General features: G+C 37.7%; 5 protein-coding genes and 1 long non-coding RNA gene across 16 annotated transcripts; 4 read left to right on the top strand and 2 right to left on the bottom strand.

The window, feature by feature from the left end:
- Positions 1–146: 146 nt before the first annotated feature.
- LOC124327590 (RILP-like protein homolog) lies at positions 147–2,629 on the bottom strand. Of its 3 annotated transcripts, XM_046786567.1 has the most exons (8): positions 2,480–2,627; positions 2,103–2,420; positions 1,788–2,023; positions 1,596–1,720; positions 1,326–1,529; positions 1,086–1,261; positions 819–998; positions 147–716 (listed from the first exon to the last, which is right to left on the bottom strand). In XM_046786567.1, the coding sequence occupies exons 2-8, from the start codon at positions 2,318–2,320 to the stop codon at positions 653–655; spliced, it is 1,203 nt and encodes a 400-aa protein (XP_046642523.1). In that variant the 5' UTR covers positions 2,321–2,420; positions 2,480–2,627; the 3' UTR covers positions 147–652. The 3 variants fall into 3 exon arrangements, with proteins under 3 accessions (XP_046642523.1, XP_046642524.1, XP_046642522.1); XM_046786568.1 differs by having other exon boundaries at positions 147–546; positions 2,103–2,629; XM_046786566.1 differs by having other exon boundaries at positions 2,103–2,628.
- A 215-nt stretch (positions 2,630–2,844) lies between these two features.
- On the top strand, positions 2,845–4,921 carry LOC124327583 (trichoplein keratin filament-binding protein-like). 2 transcript variants are annotated; one of them, XR_006916184.1, is made up of 6 exons: positions 2,845–3,663; positions 3,760–3,891; positions 3,950–4,177; positions 4,251–4,356; positions 4,429–4,785; positions 4,877–4,921. XR_006916184.1 is itself a non-coding variant. In XM_046786557.1 (5 exons), exons 1-5 carry the CDS (start codon positions 2,954–2,956, stop codon positions 4,720–4,722), a joined length of 1,470 nt encoding a protein of 489 aa, XP_046642513.1. In that variant the 5' UTR covers positions 2,845–2,953; the 3' UTR covers positions 4,723–4,900. The 2 variants fall into 2 exon arrangements, 1 of the variants encoding a protein (XP_046642513.1); XM_046786557.1 differs by having other exon boundaries at positions 4,429–4,900.
- Positions 4,922–5,467: 546 nt separating this feature from the next.
- LOC124327607 (ragulator complex protein LAMTOR5 homolog) lies at positions 5,468–6,419 on the top strand. The gene is made up of 4 exons (XM_046786590.1): positions 5,468–5,676; positions 5,741–5,802; positions 5,874–5,988; positions 6,066–6,419. The coding sequence occupies exons 1-4, from the start codon at positions 5,642–5,644 to the stop codon at positions 6,124–6,126; spliced, it is 273 nt and encodes a 90-aa protein (XP_046642546.1). The 5' UTR covers positions 5,468–5,641; the 3' UTR covers positions 6,127–6,419.
- A 2,849-nt stretch (positions 6,420–9,268) lies between these two features.
- LOC124327610 lies at positions 9,269–12,456 on the bottom strand. Of its 7 annotated transcripts, none has more exons than XR_006916195.1 (8): positions 12,028–12,456; positions 10,897–11,177; positions 10,624–10,797; positions 10,435–10,559; positions 10,058–10,370; positions 9,876–10,003; positions 9,469–9,809; positions 9,269–9,396 (listed from the first exon to the last, which is right to left on the bottom strand). It is a non-coding gene; the product is annotated as an uncharacterized LOC124327610 (long non-coding RNA). The 7 variants fall into 7 exon arrangements; XR_006916193.1 differs by having other exon boundaries at positions 9,269–9,494; positions 9,574–9,809; XR_006916189.1 differs by having other exon boundaries at positions 9,269–9,809.
- A 1,103-nt stretch (positions 12,457–13,559) lies between these two features.
- Positions 13,560–15,586, top strand: LOC124327584 (dolichyl pyrophosphate Man9GlcNAc2 alpha-1,3-glucosyltransferase-like). 2 transcript variants are annotated; one of them, XM_046786558.1, is made up of 3 exons: positions 13,560–13,934; positions 13,999–14,220; positions 14,280–15,586. In XM_046786558.1, exons 2-3 carry the CDS (start codon positions 14,054–14,056, stop codon positions 15,559–15,561), a joined length of 1,449 nt encoding a protein of 482 aa, XP_046642514.1. In that variant the 5' UTR covers positions 13,560–13,934; positions 13,999–14,053; the 3' UTR covers positions 15,562–15,586. The 2 variants fall into 2 exon arrangements, with proteins under 2 accessions (XP_046642514.1, XP_046642515.1); XM_046786559.1 differs by lacking the exon at positions 13,560–13,934 and having other exon boundaries at positions 14,084–14,220; positions 14,286–15,586.
- An 89-nt stretch (positions 15,587–15,675) lies between these two features.
- LOC124327592 (mevalonate kinase-like) lies at positions 15,676–17,398 on the top strand. Its single transcript, XM_046786571.1, has 5 exons — positions 15,676–15,770; positions 15,840–16,350; positions 16,430–16,854; positions 16,914–16,949; positions 17,018–17,398. Exons 2-5 carry the CDS (start codon positions 15,915–15,917, stop codon positions 17,249–17,251), a joined length of 1,131 nt encoding a protein of 376 aa, XP_046642527.1. The 5' UTR covers positions 15,676–15,770; positions 15,840–15,914; the 3' UTR covers positions 17,252–17,398.
- Positions 17,399–17,404: the final 6 nt, after the last annotated feature.

Below are 17,404 nucleotides of genomic sequence, written 5' to 3'. Positions count from 1 at the left end.
ATTATACTATACGTGGGCTATGATCGTTTAACCTCTATTCGGGTACCGTTACTACCGCACATTCCTGTGATTTTCTTAAGTTTAAACATTTAGCTTTAACATAATAACAATTATACAGGCGAAACAAAAATGAAGACTTGAAATTTATATACGCCATCTGTGTATTCCACGTCGTTAATTGCAAATCAAACGTCTAATAAATGTCTTAGTCTTTGGGATGTAGTAAATGGGGAGTATCTCATGAATAGAACAATGATACACAATTTGGTTATCCGTTGATGATCCAACAGTTCACTAAAACCTAGAACGTCACTGACACATTGTCTGTGAAGGTAAAGATCGCATCTATGGCCACATTTAATTGAAATGATGCAAATTTTAAATCATGGCGATAAAATGACAGTCGATTTTTATACTAAAATTGCTACGAGAAACTTTGTTCGGCGTGGGATTTTTGGGAAAAACCGATTTACCAACTTTCGGTACTCTTTTGGTCACTGTGGATTCAAAAGTCCCGCACTTGGCAACATAACAAGTTTTTTAAACCTGAAAAAAGAAAGCAATAGAGATTACAAATCAATACTGCCGTTAAGGCTGTCCGGTTAGACCGAACTATATACAAGTTCAATATCACAAGTTGGAAAACGTCAGGTCATTTAGCACCATCTACAGTGCGTGGAGCTAATAAACGAGGGAAAGAAGACAAAGTAGAAAACCTAAAAACAAAAACAAAACAAAAATAGAACTGAAAAAGAAAAAGGAATGCGACAAGCCAAAAGCATAAGATTTTAAGCGGTTCGGAATCCCAATTAACTTACAATTTTCGGATGCTCGAATCCTTTTTTCTCGAGCTGGGACGTTTCCACGGAGCGTCGTCCGGTTCGTAGGGTAAAGGCCCTTGAACGGGAAGGTCGCAGGTAGACTCATCTGCTTCCGACGCAAGAGGGTCACCGGAGGAAGCAGTCGACTCGCTATTCAAAGGCGACATCCTTTCAATACTTCAAAATAGGAGAAACAGAAAATCATTAAATTAAACAGCTTAGCCATAATAATTCTTTTTAATTGCCGAGCTTTTAATTACGTACTTGGAATGGTTTTTACTTGGTCGATAAAGCGCTAATTCATCGACCAGATCACTAACACGAGCTTTGAGTTCATTTCGTTCGCAGAGAATCTCTTTTAGTTCGGCTATGGTGAACCGAGGGCGATTTGGATCATTAATATCGATGACAATTTTATTAGTGAGATCTGGTGCGTCGTTCTATTTTCAAAGAGTGATTAAAATTAAAAAATTTTAAAAATGTATCAAATCAGTGTAGGAATACCTGGCACTGAATCAAATCTTCATTGTCTCGTTGTGCGACACCTAGTCGCTTATTCAGCGCAGCCAAATTCCTCGACTGTTCTTGATGTAGAGCCTGCAAATCTGCTCTCTCTTCAACCAAAGTTCTCATTTGCTGAGACATATGAGTTTGTTTCCTCCGCAATTCCTTGTTGATTTCTGTCAATCGATCCACTTGATTGTGTAGCTAAAAATACCAAATAGGTACTGTAACGTCCAGTAATAATTGCAAAAATTTTAAATGTAAATTTACAGATTCTGATTCACAGAGTTTATCTTGATACTCTTTGTCCCTGCAACGCAACAGATCTCTCTGTTTCTCATTAGCTTCCCTGAGCTTTTCGAATAAATCCCAATCAGGCTCTTTTGGTATGGGATCTAAAATATAATTAGATAAAACATTAATATACATTGCTTGATTGAAATCATAAGGAGAAAACCTTACTTTTAGAAACATTTTTCTCTGTACTTTCTTTTAATGAAGAAGACAATCTCTTGTTTTCTTCTTGAACTCTTGAAATTTTCCCTAATAGTTCTTGTGTTTCTTTTTTCCAGTTTTCTTCTAGCTGCTCAATTTCCTTTTCATATCGTAACCTATCAACAGCTTTCTCCCTTTTCTCACGTTCAAGAAGACTGATGTTATTTTGTAATTCTTCTACAAGTTGCCTTTCTGATTCCTGCCTAAGATTCAAGCACAGAAAATAAATAAGAATACATTATATTGCTCTTTGTAAAATGTTTTCTTCATTTAAGGACTTACCTTCGAGAGGTTTTATCAAGCAGTTCCAATACTCGTATGACTTTCTGCATCAGCCCTTCAACTAGTTCATTTCCATGAATGCTAATAATTTTTTCTAACTCATTACCAACATCAGAGGCAAGATCAAACACATCCACAACAGAAATATCTGGTAGGGAATCATATTCTGAAGAAGAATCTTGCTGATCTTCCACACATCTTGGTGAAGGCAAAGGCATATTGAATCTTGAACTTTGGCACACAAAACTTTCACTGATTTAATACTCCAAGAGCCCAGATCTCAATTGTTGTTTTAAAAAAGGTTTCATGTAGGGATGTCTGCGGTTAAAATGGTGGATAACTAATAAAAAATTTTTCCGATTTGGTCATAAACTTACGAAACAGTTGTTGAAACCAAAGATTTATTTATTCATTCTCTTCACGCAAGAACAAACAACCCCACTCTGTTTTGGGATGTGTGTTTCATAGAAACCCTTCCTACGCACTGACTTTAAAGGGCTCTTTAGGTGATAAACAGCGGAGAGCAAATGAATGACGTCATTGCAGAATTACTCTACCGACTTTGTCGAAAACAGGTTTGAAATATATTTTACATTTTCTGGACATGGTTATAGAAAATAATGCAACGCAATGACATTCGATCTGATAAAAAAATTTATACAATACAAAAATTACGGCAAAAATATTAAAATTTATAATTTATGTATGTTTCAGGTAGTTTCAAGATCTGGCAACACCCATTGCCATGGTGACCAAAATCAGGTTAGTTTTTTCGAATAAACAAGAACAAATCAACTTTCATCACTTTTCCCCTTGAAATAATCGGGAGTGGTTTTATACGATTTCTAAAAATGAGCAATTCATTCAGGCCCAGAAGTGGTTATTCAAACCCTGACAGGTACAGCGCTGCGCTGCCTGTTATGAAAATGCGATTGGAAAACGAAATTATTCGTAAACGTGAAGCAGAAACTCGTCGAAGTGAAACGGCTCGATCGAATGACAGGTATTTTCAAAATTGCAATCTACAAAACGAGAAGTTTGACGATTGGACGTCCCCAAGAAGTGCCCAATTAAGCCACCGTCAATCAAAAATACGTGAAACAGAAATTGATGTGGAAACTCGTAGGAAAAAACTTAAGAAACTGTATCAAGAAGACAGATTAAATGAAGAACAAGCATTGAAAAAAATTAAACAAAAAGAAGAAAACCAGAAGTGGGAAAATATGAAGGATAAAGTGCAGCATTTTAGGCATTCAAAAAGTGTAAAGCTGAATGAGTTTGTCGAGAACAGGGAGCATGAACAGTGGAAATCTACTAGTGCTTCATTCAGGGCATTTGAATCTGAGTTGAAGAAACAGCAACAACAAGAAATGTGGACAATTCAACTGCAGCAGAGAGAAGAAGAGAAGCTAAGATTACTGGAAGAAAAGAAAAGAGAAGCTGTCCAAATGGAACGCTTGGTTCAGGAAGAAAGGAAAAGAGAAGAAATAGAACAGAAGATGGAATTACAAAAGAAACAGCAATGGAGAAAGGATCTAGATGAGCAAGTTGAATTGTTAAGGTTTGTAAAATATTTCTCATGTCTTTTTCCTTATCATCGATTAAACTTAAAAATTCAACACATTATTACATCAAATAATATCATATTCCATCTTAGGTCGAAGGATTTTGAGGCAAATGAAAAACGACGAGAGCACGATAAACTAATGGCAGAAGCTGCTGCATTGGAGGCTATCAAGGAAGAAATGCAAAAGAAAGAAGAAGAAAGAGCAAAACGACAACAGAACGGGTATATTTATATTCTGTGATAATTGTAAAAAAAAAAAATTAAATACCTTGCTTTTCAGGGAGTTCCTTACCAAGCAACATTTAGCGAAGTTAAGGCAACGGTCTAAAGAAGTGGCCGCTGATCTGGAAAGAGAAATGAGCTTTGCCGAAAAACTTTTCCCAAATGAAAGTGATTCTGCTTTAGAAAAAGAAAAAACACGTCAAGACATTCAACGATTTTTACAACTCGTTGAAAACCATCGTCGAATCGAAAAAGAACGCCTGCAGCAGAGCGAGTTTTTATTCCAGTAATTGATTATTCTTTTTTGGATTATTTTAAGTTCATTTGTAAAATAATATGTCGAATATCTGCCTTCACAGGGAGGAGGCTAAGCGAATGTGGGAAAAACGGGAATTAGAGTGGGAAGCCGAAAGGTTGGCTCGAAAAAAATTAATTGAAGAGGTGATAGCCATTCAGGAGAAGCAGGTAAGTCTTTAACAGTTATTTTGAAAACGGTTAAGATGTGATTTTTCATCATGGTTCTTGTTGCTTATTTAGATTGACCAAAAAATAATCGCTGCACGACAAGAAAGACAGCAACTGCTGCGCGATCGAGAAGAGCTGGTTCATTCACTCGAGAGCTATCATAATCAAGCAAAGAAGAAAGAAATGGAAAATAAAGCTAAACAGTTTCAAACGAAAGTAGATCTTCAGGCTCAAATTGATCACAAACAACAAAGAGAAGAAGAGTTTAATAATCTGGAACGGCAGAAGCGCAAACACCAAGAGCTCATGGAAGCTGCTCACAACGAAAAACATTGGAATATAGCCATGGACAAATTGAGACTTTAAAGCGTAAAGTTGACGCACATTTCTTGTCATCAAAATGATTCATATCTCGGCTCTAATTTTCTCGTAATTTTTAAATGTTTACAAAATGTGTATTTTTAAGTTACAGCTTATGTCATTCTATCACAGCTATTTTTCGTACTTTTTCGTATTTCAGGAAATATATGGAGCGATCGCAGAATGCCAGTTTATTTCTTATTGTCAGTGTCTAAATCGTGAATTCCTCATTCATGAAAAATAATTGAAGCTATTATTAGATTTCTACAAAATAACATGGATATACTTCCTGCTTTTGTTCAGTAAACGTGGAACGCGCACATTGCAAAGGAGAAACAGTGGAATTTTCCCTTGTGAATCCGTATCGGTATCACAACATCGCGATATGTTTTACCCTGGTTTGTCTCCCAAAGCAAATTAAATCTGAATCCCAATTTTTCTCTGTTTGCTATCAATTATTAACGCGCTGCGCGCTACCCTCAGAAGTCTTACCAAATCATCCATATGCCAAATCATTCGAGCTGCTAAATCCTGCCACCTAGCGCTACCATCCAAATTCTGGCCAAAATAAAAAACTAAAAAAAGCAATGTTATAATAAATTAATAAGATACTACTGAATTTCTTTTCACATTATTGTTTTTTTTTCTACGTTTTTAAAAATCCAAATCTAATGTTTTACAATGAAATAACAGAAATTGCAATAAACAGCTGCAGTTGACAGGCCTTGAGGTGAGTCAGTTTGACTACATTGTTTTGACTCTCTGACAGGCTTCCCAAATCCCAAGTTCCACTTCCTTTTCTACTGTGGCAGACTGTAGATGGTTAATAGGTGCTAGCAAAATAAATCAACAAGATTTTGTTAGCCTGTCTGTTTCTGTTTCTGATATCGTTCAGTTCCTGTTTACACAAAATACCATTGCTATTATGGATAAAGAAGTTCAAAAATGTGTTGAAGAATTGTAAGTAAATCAGAAATCGTTACATTTAAAAAACTGATTGGAACATAAAATTGTGTCGATTTAGGATGACTTCGCCTGGAGTAGTGGGCGTATTGTGTGCAGACAGACAGGGCATGTGCTTAACGTGTAAGACAAAAGCTTCTTTTTTGAAACACAATTGTTTTTTTATAATTATGAACACATTGTTTATAATATAGCACAAGGTGTTGCCAATTCAAACTACTCCGGCTCATTGACTTCTCTGTCACATTTGGCAACAACATTAGAGCCTGGGAAAGGAGATCCTGTCATTTTGTTTGAAAACCATGAAAGGTATGGTAACAATGTCTTTCTATGTTATTTTTATTTTCTAAGTGCTGATTTATTTTTAACTTTTTCTGTTTCTGCAGTCAGTGTTTGATTCATCAGAATATGGGAATGACTCTTGCCGTCTACAAAACCAATACATAAATGCAAAAAATCTGAGAAATCTAAGTTTTTGTGTAGATATACAAATAGGTTCTCATATATTCTTTATTTTTCTTAGCATTCAAACTTTAAGCCACATGATAAAAAAAATAAATAAGAACCTTTGGTATACGCCTTCGGTTCAAAATTTGTGCTTTAGCTGCAGTGGTGTGCTCGATTTCGTTTGTTTCTGTTTATTTTTTAAAAGATGTGGGCCTATTTTGTGTTACAAATAGTAATTTCCTAATCCAATGGGAAGAAAAAGTGAAAATATATCATTGTGTACATATCAGAAATTCTAGAAATTTTCATGAGCGTATACGTCGTAAACAGCAGAAATTTTTAACTGCGCTAGGGTAAAGTACCTAATTCGGGACAGGCCCGAAAATTTCTTATTTGGGACGAAATAACATTTTTCAGTTTAAAACAAAAACTAACCCGAGTTTCGATAAGAAAAGTTGCTGAAATTAAAGAAAATGAACGGATCTACGTTTATATACAACTATGTCAATGTAGCTGTACAAATTTTAAAGATATGACAAAAAATATATTGGGAAAAAGGACTTAGAAAAAAGCTAGATTTGGGACGTTTGCAATCTTGCAATATTAAGATATTTAGGGGTTATTTTGAGCTGAATTTAGTCTTAAAATAAAGAGCTCGACAGAATCTTTAGATTCAATGCATAGAAATGCAAGAAAAATAAAGAAATTTCCATCAAATCGAACTTGAAGCTTGCTGGCGATAAATCCCATAACACAAAATCGGGACACCCAAGTACACAAAATCGGGACAGTATAATGTACGCAAGATGGCACTAGTTGAACTGTCAAAATCAGGGTTTTACTATCTAACTTCTAAGTTCCGTCCTGGACGACACTTATTGTGAGGTCGAATATTGATGATGAAAGTTTTTTTCATTACGTCTTTTATGATTTTGTATAAGAGTCTTGCCCCTAATTGTTAATTCTATATAATTTTGTTAAGACACTTTCCAAAAAATTCTTGTGGCACAGTGGGTTGAGTGACTCTACTAAGAATCGCATTTATAAACTCTCAGTCGTGGGTTCAAATCCAAGTCATTTTTGATATTATTTCGGAAATCGCCTCAGGGCTGTCCCGAATTTATAGCACAGTAAGGATACCCGTAAAATAAATTTGACGGTCATTTCCCTTTGGTTTTCATCACCTGTTGAAGAGTTCATCAAATATTGTCGTATTCCGATGGCACAGTGGGTTCAGTCATTGGCTGGGAACCACGTTATACTTTTGATTATTGGTTCAAATCCCAGGAAAGGTATTTTTAAAATTATTTCGAAAAACGCCTTAGGGCTGTCCCGAATTTATAGCACAGTAAGGATACCCGTAAAATTAATTCGACGGCCACTTCTCATTGGTTTTTATCTTACATAAAAGAGTTCGAACAATATTGATAAGTTGTATTGGCACAATGGTTTAGTGGCTGGTTCTAACGCAAGATTTATTAATCGATTATGGGTTCGAATCCTGTTACCAGCATTTTTTGAATTATTTCGGATATCGCCCAAGGGGTGTCCCGAATTTATAACACAGGGGTTAGCTAAAAGCCATAGCCATAGCCAGTAGTGTACCCGTATGTAAAAATAATTCGACAGGCAACATAATCTCCCCGATGTAGAAGACTTTCGTTGTTCTCATGGCTCAACGGGTTAATTGCTGACATAGATGACATTTTCATTGAATGTCATTTTCAGCCCCGTGTTCAAATTCAGAAGATAATTTCGATAGACTTCAGATTGAAATATTTTTTAAAAATAACCAAAGTAAGATTCGAACACAGAACCAAACCAAAAATTTCGTAAGAGACAGGCACTAAACCACTGTGTCAATACAACATATCGATATTGTTCGAACTCTTTTATGTAAGATAAAAACCAATGAGAAGTGGCCGTCGAATTAATTTTACGGGTATCCTTACTGTGCTATAAATTCGGGACAGCCCTAAGGCGTTTTTCGAAATAATTTTAAAAATACCTTTCCTGGGATTTGAACCAATAATTAAAAGTATAACGTGGTTCCCATCCAAAGACTGAACCCACTGTGCCATCGGAATTCGACAATATGTGATGAACTCTTCAACAGATGATGAAAACCAAAGGGAAATGACCGTCAAATTTATTTTACGGGTATCCTTACTGTGCTATAAATTCGGGACAGCCCTAAGGCGTTTTTCGAAATAATTTTAAAAATACCTTTCCTGGGATTTGAACCAATAATCAAAAGTATAACGTGGTTCCCAGCCAACGACTGAACCCACTGTGCCATCGGAATACGACAATATTTGATGAACTCTTCAACAGGTGATGAAAACCAAAGGGAAATGACCGTCAAATTTATTTTACGGGTATCCTTACTGTGCTATAAATTCGGGACAGCCCTGAGGCGATATTCGAAATATTTTAAAAAAATGCCTTACCCGAGATTCGAACCAACGACCAAGAAAGATAATCCAATTCTCAGGCAGCCACTTATCCACTGAGTCATGGGAACATACAAAAATAGGGCGATCTCTTCAATGTATGATGCAAATCGTAGGATAGAACACGCAGAATTAATTTTACGGGTATCCTTACTGTGCTATAAATTCGGGACAGCCCTGAGGCGATATTCGAAATATTTTAAAAAATGCCTTTCCTGGGATTTGAAACATGAACAAAAAACGGTAACGGTTTCGTTATCCGTCACTCAATCCAACGTGCCATGAAACACTGTCGAAAATGATCTCTTGTGTAATACCGTTGACAATAGTCGTGCAATTCGGAATAAGAGGGATGCTGACAGTCAAATATGTTGATTAACGTTTATTCATATAAAGACACTTTTAGATGTGAAGGGAGTCGAACCCTAACCTGTTGTACGTGAGATTGATAGGTCAACATGCTATCCGTAAGACCAATCGTGTGTTTTGATTTCTGTTTTCATTACTGTCAAAAAGTGGTTGTTGCTACACAACCAACGGTAGATGGCGCTGGCGACTGTCCCGCATTTGGTTTCTTTGTCCCATACTTTTTATCGGTGTCCCCACTTAGGAAGGTGTTCGGCCTATACTAAAGCATGCGAAACGGCAATAGCCAAAAAGTGTCCCGAATTAGGAACAATACCCTATACCTAATTACCTGTAGCTTTTTTTTTACAGATTGCCTTTTTTTTTTCAAGGTTTTTTAAAAATAAACGATCCGCGGTTATCCCAGCCTATGGGGGGGGGATCCTTATCCGTGTAGTTCATTTTCAGGAATCTGGAAAGGGAGTTGAGAAATAAAGAATAGATATCAAATGCAGAATCGCAAGACGATTAATTATTGCCTGACCGAACTCCGCCTGTCTGGGAAATAGTCTGGGAAATATTATGAAAATAAAATTTTTAACAGTTGACTTCTTGGACGATGCATCACTTTTCTCCATTCCATTCTTACCGTAACACAGAATAAATAAAAACTAAAGAGTGATGACCTGAAAAACTAGGAGAGCAAAACACGCAAAAAGCTAGTTTTTTTTTTGCTCCTTTTTTTCTTCCTTTCTTTGTCGATTTGCCTTGTACGCAATTTATAATATCGATATAAATATATTTGATATAAATAGCCGACGAGTTGTCGTAGATTTTGATATACATTCTTCTTTTGATAGTTCGATTGACACATTATGAATGTGCCTAAGGGAAATGCAATGAATTAATTTTATCATTGTTTTTGTTTCAGCGTATAAATTTTGTATGCACCTTTTTGGCATAGGGATCAGAGGCAAATTTGTGTCCTGAATTTTGTCGTCCTTCATTCGTCGTAAAACAACCGTTTCATCGAGAAGTTTGAGGCGCTCCCCGTCATCGTCAATCCACTGGTTAAAAATCTAAAAAAAAATCTTAAGTTTTTAGGAAGAAAAATTAAAATGTTATTTACTTACACAAAAAACCGTCAAATGGCAAAGCACGTAAAAACCGGAAGTGAGCAAATAGATCTGCCTTGTTATTTTGCAAAGGGGTACCAGTTACGGCCCATCTCCTTTTTGCTCGTAGAAGACAAATAGCGCTACAAAGCTTCGTTTGATGATTTCGAATTGTGTGTGCTTCATCGAGCACAACACGATCGAATTCAATCTGTGTCAATATTGACTGATGAATGAGTTCCGGTCGTGTAAAATCACTAACAGGTTTTGAGTTGGTCGAAGCACTAGCAATATCCTCACGGCCATAATGTTTTATTTCGGCAGCCACGATCTTAAACGATAAATATATAAAAAAAATATTCTTCACTGATCATTCAATCTTTTAATCTGTTTACCCCACAGGTGGTCAGTATCACGTCACACTCGTGTAGTGTCGCTTCAAGCTGTTTTCGTCCTTTCCCGTGGAAAGTAGCAACGGTCGGCGCCTTGCAATGCTTTTCAAGTTCCAGTTTCCGCTGTCCTAAATTTACAGAAGAAAAATTGAAATAAATTAGGATCAATGCCAATCCAATACCATAACGTACCTAGTACACTTGGGGCGGGACATACTATTAGCGTTCCGGATGATTGTTTCATTCATTTAGGAAGCTGAACGGAAGGTGTATTAGATAGAGCTGTCAGGGTCTCTTTATGCTTTGCAATCAAAGCTATAATGCAAAGTGACTTTCCCAGACCCATGTCATCAGCCAAGAGACCACCTATTTATAAATAAGGATTTAATTTAGATTTAATTCAAAATAAAAGTTATGAAAAATTGCCTGATGACGGAGTTTGTTTCTCGCGCCAGAGCAACCCACCGTTAATGGGGAAACAAAGTAGTGGTCAAAAGCGACGGCTTTGTTTGATCCTTAATTTCAGATGAAGCACGACCACGTACGCCCTTCAGTTTATTGACCAATGATCGGATGTTAAGCTCAAGGCGTGCATCACCACCGTTTAGAGGTTTCACTCCTGACGCTGAAGTACCTGGGCCAGTTTCTGTCGACTTGCCGGGATTTGAAGTTATAATTTGACGGCTAGGTTTCTTAGCTAGGTGGCTTGGGCTGGCATGGATTGGATTGCGAGCCCGATTCATCGTCTAATTGTGAGATTTTGTTTCAACAAAATTTGATAAATTGTACAAAATATTTACATTATTCGACATCGACATATTAACATTGTTTAACATTATCGTGTAATATAAATTTCAAAATTGCTAGAAATTTAAATATTTGTTATTCCCTAGAACCAAATTACGTAGCCTAATTCGCAACGAGCTTACGGAAGGAGGGGAACGTGACTAGCCCAAACACACTTGGCGGGGAGAAACACGTACTGAGGAAGACTTTAAAATAATAAAGAAAAAGATTTAAAAAGAACCACTGATTCATAAACCCGTCCTGTAATCATAATTTTTTGTGTGCTCGGGCTGGTCAGTATACGGAAACTCGATTGTCAAAGCACTTTGTGGATTCAGACTAGTTAGTAACTCTTGTTCAATTTTTTCTCATTTACAAAATCAATTGGAATAAGTTTGTGCTTCCAAATTCTGTGTCGATCTAACATGCACATTTTAACTTATCGAAAACAACAAATAAAGGCACGCGAGTTTCAACACAAACACTAATCACGCCGTCGTCGGAAGGAGACTGAGAAAAACAGGAAGGAAGCGACCAGTACCCTTCTTCCCCATCCTCCATAACTGAGAGTAACTGAACAATTTCTTAAAACAAAACTAATTTTTGGTCTCCTCATAAACATCCTGACTGACACTGACTGTGTAATGTATGAATAACATGAATAGAAAGTTTATATATAATGGTAGAGATTTATTTATTTATTATTTATTTATTAAACCAACAAAAATATATTTGGACTAGATTGCAACTTGTTACACAGTACTGATCTACCTTATGGAATAAATAAATTGTAACATGGATTAAAATTACCTGACGGAGTTTGTGTCTCGCGCCACAGCAACCAATTTAGGCCACTCCGTTGATGTAGAAATAAAGTTGTGGTCAACAGCGAAGGCTTTGTTTGATCCTTAATATCAGATGAAGCTCGACCAGCACGTACGCCCTTCAGTTTATTGACCAATGATCGGATGTAAAGCTTATGGCGTGCCTCACCACCGTTCAGAGGTTTCACTCCTGACGCTGAAGGAGCTGGGCCAGTTTCTGTCGACTTGCCGGGATTTGAAGTTATAACTTGACGGCTAGGCTTTTCCCCTTGATGATGCAAAATTGTTTCTATAGGCGGCTTGGGCTGGCCTGGATTGGATTGCGAGCCCGATTCATTGTCTACTTGTGAGATTTTGTTTAAGAAAACCAACAAAATTTGATTAATTGTACGCCCTCCTCCCTCCAATTCGTCCCATTCTCCCTCTTCTCCCCGTTCTTCCCTCAAAAAACGTAAACAACGCGTTTAATTCATTTTTAACAAATAAATGGGAATTCAAAAAAATAAAATAATTACATAAAAAAATTTCCTGTTCAATTCTCTATTTCTCTGTTGCAACAAAGTTTTACCATTCTAAACTGGAGTAAAACTACAGACTAAAATCTAAGGGACCCACCAAAACCCATAAGAACTCCTCATCGCCCAAAGTGAAAGCAGAGCCATAGAATGTACTGGTAGCGGTAGCGCCACTGCCATGTTAACTCTTCCTCTCGGAAATTTTCTCTGGGGCTGAAGCCAACTTTAGCAATCGATAGTGAAAATCGGAGCTAAGATATCGATCTCGCTCCTTGCCACTCCTCCACTTTTCCCTCCATTCCTATTACCATGCCTATACCCTACTTCCCCACACACCCGCCGTGGCGCTTATAGCTAAGGAGCAGGGCAGGCAAGCAGGCTTCACTTCCAGAGAAAAAAAGCAATGGAAGTGTTCGTCATATGAGTGGCGGTACCAGTATTCTATAGCTCTGGTGAAAGTCAATATAATATGGCCGCCGCGAGGTTGCCATGGTGGGGTACGCGTCATTGGTTTGCTCTATCATGGACTACTTAAGCTAGAGGACGGGTCACTTCGACAAATCCTATGTCGGCTACCATTTTTTTTTGTTGCTTTAATGAATCGAGCTTCAAAAATGAGCTAGAGTCTATTAAATTATCCCTATGCGGGAATTATTTAATTTCGGTGATATTTAGAAATTGACGTAGGTGTTCGTTGGTTTTCGCCGCCGAGCGGTGATTGTTGGTTGACCACTCTGCGATTCTCTGGTTTTGGTTTGGTATGATTAGGTGCGTCTGCTATATGGGATTCTCTGGTGATTCTCTGGATTCTGTTTGTTTTCTTTCTAAAAACCATGGAAGAGTTTAGAATTCTTAGCGCTAGGTGGAGACAACCAACGAACACCTCTTCCGTCCTCTCAAAATTAAAACGCAAATTTCTTTTAATTTAATATCTTCACAAGAAATGTGCATTGGAGACTTATATAATAGCTTTTTAAATCTCTATCGATCGAGCCGTGACGCCGAGCGGGGTTGTTAGTAACTAAAACCAAATTCGTAATTATATTTTATCTATTTTCTTCTTGTGTAAAACCCATGAGGAAAATTATGGAGTTCAAAGAAAAAAATAAAACATGACAGTGTGTTTGGCCAAAAAGCCAATAATGACTGTAGTAATACTGTACTACGCGAAAGATAACATCCGAATTCCGAATTTCCGATCTCATCTTGTCTTAAGTTTTACACGTAGCACAGCAGCCGAAATTACAGGATAGTAGCAAGATAGTAGCAGCTGTAACAGCATTGGAAAACGTCACAAATTTTTCTACAAATTTCGATGGCCAATTTAACTGAAGCTTTGCGTCTTAAACTGCAAACTACATTGGGAACTGTTCACTGCGTAAGATTAACTTTTTTCATTTTAACCCATAAGTCTGTTCTTCAAGAAACACTCTTTATCATAGACATTATAAGAGTCACTGACCATCTTGCCGCTCGCCTTTCAAAAAAGCATTCGCTATGGATGTCCCCTTCAAATTAGAAGTGATTGCTTTGACTACGGTCATAATTAAACTGGGTGTCTCGCTCTTTCCGTATTCTGGCAAGAATAATCCTCCAATGTTTGGTGACTATGAAGCACAGAGACACTGGATGGAGATCACTGTTAACTTGCCCATTCAGGATTGGTAGGTTTGATGTCGAAAGAGGTTAGCTGAAATGATTCTTAGGATATCCATCTTATCAGGTATAGAAATACAACAGACAATGATTTGCTGTACTGGGGCCTGGACTATCCACCTTTGACAGCCTACCACAGCTATTTAACTGGATTGATGGCTAAGAAAATCAACCCAGATTATGTTAACCTCCTTGCATCCCGTGGATTCGAGAGTCCCAATCACCAGTTTTTCATGAGAATGAGTGTTCTAGTTTCTGATTGCCTTTTTTTTATTAGTGCACTCTATTTTTACATCAAAAACTTAAAAATGGATAACAAGTACAAATGGGTTTTCTTTGCTTTATGCTCCCATCCTGGCCTCACACTTATAGATTATGGTCACTTCCAGTACAACTGTGTTTCCCTGGGTCTGGCACTGTGGGCAATTATTTTTGTTTCCAAAGAGAGAAATCTGTGGGCTGCAGTTGCTTTTTCAGCTGCACTCAATTTTAAGCAGATGGAGCTTTATCATGCCATACCCATGTTCTTCTATTTGCTGGCTTCTTGTCATCGCAAAGGTTCCACCTTAATATCTCAATTGGTAAATTTGATCAAAATTGGGGTTGTTACATTGGCCACATTTGCCCTCATTTGGTATCCATTTCTACAACTTCATGATGGTCTTTTACAACAAGTTCTCTCCAGAGTCTTTCCTTTTAACCGTGGGATTTTCGAAGATTATGTTGCCAATTTTTGGTGCACCTTGAATGTTCTGGTCAAAATCCGACGAATATTGGAACCCACCTCTATTGCTAGCTATTGTTTACTGCTGACTGCTCTGTTCAGTTTCCCTTGTGGACTTCATCTATACTTTAAGAATAGTTTGCGCAATTTACATCTCTGTTTGATCAACGTGTCTCTGGCTTTTTTCCTGTTCTCCTATCACGTTCATGAGAAATCAATCCTTTTAGTAACGTTGCCTGTTTCCATAGCGAGTCCTTATTTCCCGTTCACTGCCTTCTGGTTTCTCTCCATTTCTCATTTCTCCATGTTACCACTGTACGCCAAAGACGATTTGATTCTCCCTGCCGTGGCCGTACTCGCCCTGTATTGTTTGTTGGCTAATAGCAGCTTGAAACTTGAGATGGGTAGATCCATGCAGTTCAAATGTCTAGCTGGCATTTCGGCGATTGGAAGTGCCGTTTTGGCTTTACTATTTCTTATTTGTCCCAATCCGCCAGCCTATCCCTATTTGTGGACACTCTTGGTTTCTGTTTGGAGTTTTGCACATTTTTCAGTTTTTTTCGCCTATTTTCTTTATGTTCAATTTTGGGTCGGCTCTCAGTCCTTGAAGTTAAAAATGCAGTGAAGAAATAAATAGGAATACAATTGGACACACAAACTTGTTGCTTTATGCATTATCTAGACAACACGTTATTCAATCTGTGACAAGAAATTCAGGTTTTCTTTTTCTTTTCCATAGGAGGTAGAAGACCTTTCAGACGGCTGCGGGGCAAAAATCTCAGTCATTGTTGTATCCAAGCAGTTTGAAGGCAAACCTCTTCTCCAACGCCATAGGTAAAGATACTGTTGATTATATTTAGTACGGTAAAATGTGATAGCTGATAGTAATTTTTTCAATTGTAGGTTGGTGAATTCTGTACTTGAAGAAGAACTGAAATCCATTCACGCCTTCAGTCAGAAAACATTGACTCCAGAGCAATGGGAGAAACTCAAGAATCAACCGTCCGAAAGTTCGTAATTAAAACACCGGGAAAGCTCATCCTTACTGGTGAACATGCGGTGGTGTATGGCAAGTTGGCATTAGCTGCAAGTGTGGACCTGACCACTGAATTTTTTTTGACATTACACACCCATCGTGAACGTTCATCGTCTATTTCCGTGTTTTTGGAAGATTTGAAATTTGATTGGTCCCTACCCCTAGCTGAACTGCCTGTTTCGTGTGTTAAAACGACCCCTGAAATGGATGTAGAATTGCTAGAACGTTTAAAATTGCTAATAACCGATAAGGTCCCATCTGATACTAGTCATACTGTCCAAATGGCCTTGGTGGCCCTGTGCTTCCTGTACTGTTCAGTGGTCGACAGCTCACAAATGGGTTTCGAAATACGAGTGAAATCAACTATACCCATCGGAGGTATGGTTGGAACTACATGTGAATTTATTAATCATTATAATTGATCAACCGTTGGTAATTATGTTTTGTTTTAATTCAGCCGGTTTAGGAAGTTCTGCCGCTTTTTCCGTTGGGTCTTCTACCGTTTGTCATCTCCTCCGTCATCTACAGTCCAATCACAATCAATTCGTCCCGAATTTGGATTTAATCAATAGTTGGGCTTTTCAGTGTGAAAAAATGTTTCATGCTACTCCCTCAGGAATTGATAATGCAGTCTGCACTCATGGTGGTGTTGTCCAGTATAGAAAGACAGTCATAGGTTCAGTATCTATTCCGGAAGCTCGTGTCTTGCTAGTGAATACAGGAGTAGGTCGACAAACCAAGTTATTAGTAGAAGCTGTTCGTAAACGACGAGATAATTTTCCAGCTATTATTGACCACATCCTAGATGCGATTGATCAAATAAGCTGCAAAATGGTTGAAGTAATTCAGCAGCCGTCGGATGCCAACTATTCGGTTATTCAGGTAAATTGTGCCATAATTGTAACATATGTAGTTCACCCGAGACGTTAATGATGTTTCAGGATTTGCTGTCGACGAATCATTGGCTGTTGTCATCGGTGAGATTTCCCACGATAACTAATCTGAGTAGCCTATCAAATAATTTTTGAAATCAATTATTGTATAGCTGGGAGTATCTCATGATTCATTGGACGAGATTCATCGATTGGCGAGAGCTCACGATCAGGCTGGCAAACTTACTGGTGCCGGAGGAGGTGGTCTAGCTTTCGTCTGGATCAGTCCCACATGCTCGGATGAGCAAATGAATGCCTTGCAGCGTCAACTCACGCTGAGAAACTACACTTGTTGGCCTACCCGTTTAGGAGTCAAAGGAGTACAAATTGAAGAGATAGCAGATTAAAATACTATTTGGCCTTGAAAAAAAAAAACATTTTTGTGAATTTCCAATGTATTAGTCAAACTTGTAGCAAACTAGGAATGAGTAAATTGTTTCCAGAGATAATCTAAAATTTATTTTGACAAATATAATTCTAAAAAACTTGGTAAATTTGAT

This window comes from Daphnia pulicaria, chromosome 2 (genome assembly GCF_021234035.1).
Source record: "Daphnia pulicaria isolate SC F1-1A chromosome 2, SC_F0-13Bv2, whole genome shotgun sequence".
In the NCBI taxonomy this organism is placed as follows: Eukaryota; Metazoa; Arthropoda; class Branchiopoda; order Diplostraca; family Daphniidae; genus Daphnia; species Daphnia pulicaria.
This window is presented reverse-complemented; position numbering and strand designations above follow the sequence as displayed.

Bases quoted from the DNA above. Each gene is read 5' to 3' on its own strand.
- LOC124327584 (XM_046786558.1), top strand. From the start codon at position 14,054: ATGGATGTCCCCTTCAAATTAGAAGTGATTGCTTTGACTACGGTCATA. The intron at 14,221-14,279 runs GTAGGTTTGATG...CCATCTTATCAG, and splicing joins AACTTGCCCATTCAGGATTG to GTATAGAAATACAACAGACA.
- LOC124327590 (XM_046786566.1), bottom strand. From the start codon at position 2,320: ATGCCTTTGCCTTCACCAAGATGTGTGGAAGATCAGCAAGATTCTTCT. The intron at 2,024-2,102 runs GTAAGTCCTTAA...CTTGAATCTTAG, and splicing joins CTTGATAAAACCTCTCGAAG to GCAGGAATCAGAAAGGCAAC. The intron at 1,721-1,787 runs GTAAGGTTTTCT...ATTATATTTTAG, and splicing joins AGAGAAAAATGTTTCTAAAA to ATCCCATACCAAAAGAGCCT.
- LOC124327592 (XM_046786571.1), top strand. From the start codon at position 15,915: ATGGGAGAAACTCAAGAATCAACCGTCCGAAAGTTCGTAATTAAAACA. The intron at 16,855-16,913 runs GTAAATTGTGCC...ATGATGTTTCAG, and splicing joins CCAACTATTCGGTTATTCAG to GATTTGCTGTCGACGAATCA. The intron at 16,950-17,017 runs GTGAGATTTCCC...ATTATTGTATAG, and splicing joins ATCATTGGCTGTTGTCATCG to CTGGGAGTATCTCATGATTC.
- LOC124327607 (XM_046786590.1), top strand. From the start codon at position 5,642: ATGGATAAAGAAGTTCAAAAATGTGTTGAAGAATT. The intron at 5,677-5,740 runs GTAAGTAAATCA...GTGTCGATTTAG, and splicing joins CAAAAATGTGTTGAAGAATT to GATGACTTCGCCTGGAGTAG. The intron at 5,989-6,065 runs GTATGGTAACAA...CTGTTTCTGCAG, and splicing joins TTGTTTGAAAACCATGAAAG to TCAGTGTTTGATTCATCAGA.
- LOC124327583 (XM_046786557.1), top strand. From the start codon at position 2,954: ATGAGCAATTCATTCAGGCCCAGAAGTGGTTATTCAAACCCTGACAGG. The intron at 3,892-3,949 runs GTATATTTATAT...CTTGCTTTTCAG, and splicing joins GCAAAACGACAACAGAACGG to GGAGTTCCTTACCAAGCAAC. The intron at 4,357-4,428 runs GTAAGTCTTTAA...TTGCTTATTTAG, and splicing joins TAGCCATTCAGGAGAAGCAG to ATTGACCAAAAAATAATCGC.